Source organism: Trypanosoma equiperdum, assembly GCF_001457755.1.
Source record: "Trypanosoma equiperdum strain OVI genome assembly, contig: ctg_158, whole genome shotgun sequence".
Taxonomy (NCBI): Eukaryota; Euglenozoa; class Kinetoplastea; order Trypanosomatida; family Trypanosomatidae; genus Trypanosoma; species Trypanosoma equiperdum.
The window spans coordinates 25895-29212 of NW_027123604.1; the positions used below are offsets into that span (position 1 = coordinate 25895).

At 46.0% G+C, this 3318-nt stretch overlaps 1 protein-coding gene across 1 annotated transcript; it reads left to right on the forward strand.

Moving 5' to 3' along the window:
• Positions 1-525: 525 nt before the first annotated feature.
• TEOVI_000036300 (RNA-binding protein, putative) lies at positions 526-1851 on the forward strand (the record flags this gene model as incomplete). The annotated part of the gene is made up of 1 exon (XM_067222222.1): positions 526-1851. The coding sequence occupies one exon, from the start codon at positions 526-528 to the stop codon at positions 1849-1851; it is 1326 nt and encodes a 441-aa protein (XP_067078323.1).
• Between the last annotated feature and the right edge of the window lie 1467 nt (positions 1852-3318).

The window sequence follows — 3318 nt, forward strand, 5'->3', positions numbered from 1 at the left end:
TAGTAGTTCTGATTTGGCGCAGAGCTAAGCTTAGAGGTGCGTTAGTCTGTCGGACATTATTACTGAAGGAACAACATTATTATCAATATTGTTGATTAGGCAACGGAGGAGGAGTCTCGAGACGACGACAAAAACAGAAAGGAAGAAGACGAAAGGGAAAGAAGCTTTCCCCTCCCACCCCAAAAAAGGAACTCAAAGAACGAGGCCGTTTCGCGTTTTCCTTCACACGGCGGATACCAAAGCGGAAACATAAAACGCAGGAAAGGTATCTGGGGTACGCGTAATCTTACAGATATACACTGCGTCAGGAAAGGAAAAAAAATTTAAAAAAGGGAAAAACAAACTTTTTTTTTTAAAAAAAGAAAAAGAGTAGATAATTGCTACTCTTTGCTGGAGAGGTATATCCATTTTAATCGAAGAAGGTGGTTAGGTGGTGGGTACCTGTAACGAAAACCATTCAGAAGAAGGGGGGAAAGGGTAATTAAGTGGTAGGCAGGAGAAAAGCAGTCAACGGTAAAAAACAGCATGCAACAATATACCCTTCGGGTGGCTGGACTTGCCGACGGAACCGCCGACGACGCGGTTCGTGAATTTTTTACCCGCTTTGGTGAAGTGACGGAATGCAGCGTCGCTGGGACGGAGGCGACAGTTTCCTACAAGAACCAAGACGATTACGCGGAAGCTCTAAGAATGGATGGTTGTGAATTCGATGTTGGAGTAACACTGAAAGTGGAGGCCGTGGAAAAGACGACGGAGGATGTTCCGCAGGCAGACGGCGCGGGGGCGGGTTCTGCTGAGGATGCCGCGGGAGAGGTCTCCAATGGGGCAAATCGTGATGGCCTGTCGGATACGGGAAATACAGAGGAAAGCAATAAGCAGAAACGCTTTCGTGACGACTACAAGGTTGCTGTACGTCACCTTCCTGATGACGCAACGGAACAGCAACTACGGAATATGTTTCAAAGCGCAGGTACTATTTTGGATTTCTTTCTGGAACCCCGTCGTCGCTACGCCTTTGTTGGGTTTGACAGCCGCGAAGCTGTTGAAGCTGCTCTAAAAATGACCGGCACAGAACTCAACGGCACCATCATTAATGTCGAGCTCAAGCGGACAGTGAGTCGGGAGAGTCAACTGGAGATGAAGGTCGTCGTCAAGAACCTTCCACCAGATGTAACAGAGAACTCTATTCGCAATTTTTTCGCGGCAGTTGGCGAGCCGGTGGATATTTTTATTCATGAAAGGAAGATGTTCGCCTTTGTTGGTTTCGCAGACGAAAGTGCCTGTGCGGCTGCCATTCAGATGGACGGTACGGAGATGGATGGGCACCGTGTGCAGATTGAGAGGCGTCAGCGACAACGGTGCTTCAAATGTAATAAAGAGGGTCACGTTGCCACTCAGTGCCGTGGTGAGCCAACCTGCCGCACCTGCGGTCGTCCGGGTCACATGGCGAGGGATTGTCGCATGCAGCCCGGCTCGTACGACCGCAACCGTGGGGGTAATATGGGCGCAATGGGACGTATGGGACATGCACCTCCTGGTGGTTATTACATGGGTCCTATGGGTGGTGACAGACGAGGGGATGTTGGCAGAAGGCCTCCTTACAATGACCGTCGTGTGGGTGGTGAATACGACAGGAGGCGGCCCCGTTCCCGGTCCCGCTCACCCTCGTACGAACGCCGGCACCGACGCCGCAGCCGCAGCCGCAGTCGCAGTCGAACTCGCAGTCGCAGTCCCAAGCGATTCACACGGGAGCGGGAACGGGGCCGTGACCGAAGTCGCAGTCCATCACGCCGAAGGTACCCGCGTGAGGGGGAGCGGCCCCGCGTGCGTGACGACCGCGTAAGGGACTGAAGCCCAAATTCTGAAAAATTGTAGTGTTCGGCACGCGACTGTGCCGGGGGTTATTATTATTATTATTGTTGTTGTTTCTTTTTTTAAATCCCCTTCACAGCGCTATAATAAGGTGTAGTAGTCCAAATGAACCAGGAAAAAGAAATAACGTTAACAATGCTTCGTTTTTTTTTCCCTTTCCCTTTTCTTTAAAAAAAAAATCAACAAGAGTAGTTGTGTGACATGGTAACGGTGAGCAAGGTATCGTTGTGTTGATGGAACCCTCTTTCTGAAGCCCATATCTCCTTTTTCTCTTTCCTGTCCCATTACCTCTACCTTTTGTCCTTGATTTCTTCTCTGACTCACCCATCTTCCTATTCGGTTGCTATTTGGTTTTGTTCTTCTCATGTTTCTTTCTTTTTTTTTTTTAAAACCCCTCTCCGTCCAATTGATCACGCTATAATTTCTTACCACGGAGATGCAGTTAAGAGAGAGAAGGCGTTATGACATATTTACCGTTGCCGCAATAACTGTTTTCAAACCAATGATGGTAACCGGAAGGTGAGTGCCAGTGAATCAAAAGGGCAGGGGAGAGAAGAAGCTAACGATTGGAATCTGTTCAAATGATCTTGATGGGTGTTATTATTATTATTGTTGTTATTATTATTATTATTATTATTATTTGCACCTCGTGTTGACATCATCTCGAGAAACAATGAGAACAGAGGACAAAATACACGAAAAACAAAAAGAAAAGAAAAGAAAAAAAAATGGCTAGTGGAGTTTCGTTGGGGGACACTTACATTTACGTGTATTTTATGAGAGAATGGGATTGAGGGGGCGGAAAATGAACGCAGCAGCAGCATCAGAAACAACAACACCAATAATAATAATAATAATAATATCGGTAATGAAAGGGCAGAACAAAAAGCAATGATGAGAGACGAGGGGGAAAAAGATGGAGAAGTTTTAAAGAAGGCAGTCGTGGCGGAAAAGGGGGTGGGGCGGAGCGGCAGGAGGAAAAAAAAAGCTGAGAGACGTGTCGGAGGGTCTAAAGGATCCAAACAGCAACCATAACAGGGCTACACGAGAAAGTATAGAAGGAAAAAGAAGGAAAGAAGAGGGAGGAAAAAAAAAAAGGGAAAAACGGTCAGACAAAAGACAAAAAAGGCCGAGAAACATGCAATTATTTAATCATATATATATATATTAATCTAGTAAGACTATAGTAGTTAAGCTGCAGAATTGGTTTATCTGAAAAGAGGAAGGGTATAATGTGGTATGGACGGAGGGGAGGTGGAAGAGAGGAAGAGAAAAAAGAAATGAAAGTAGGAAGAGGAATATAACGAACAGAAAAAAAAAATTAGAAACAAAGGAAAAAGAAGGAATCATTTGTGCTACTGAAACCGCTCGAAGAATACGCGGCCAGTCTATTGCGCACGGAAAAGGAACAATTTCGCCTTTTGTTCTCCCTTTTCTTTTTTTTTT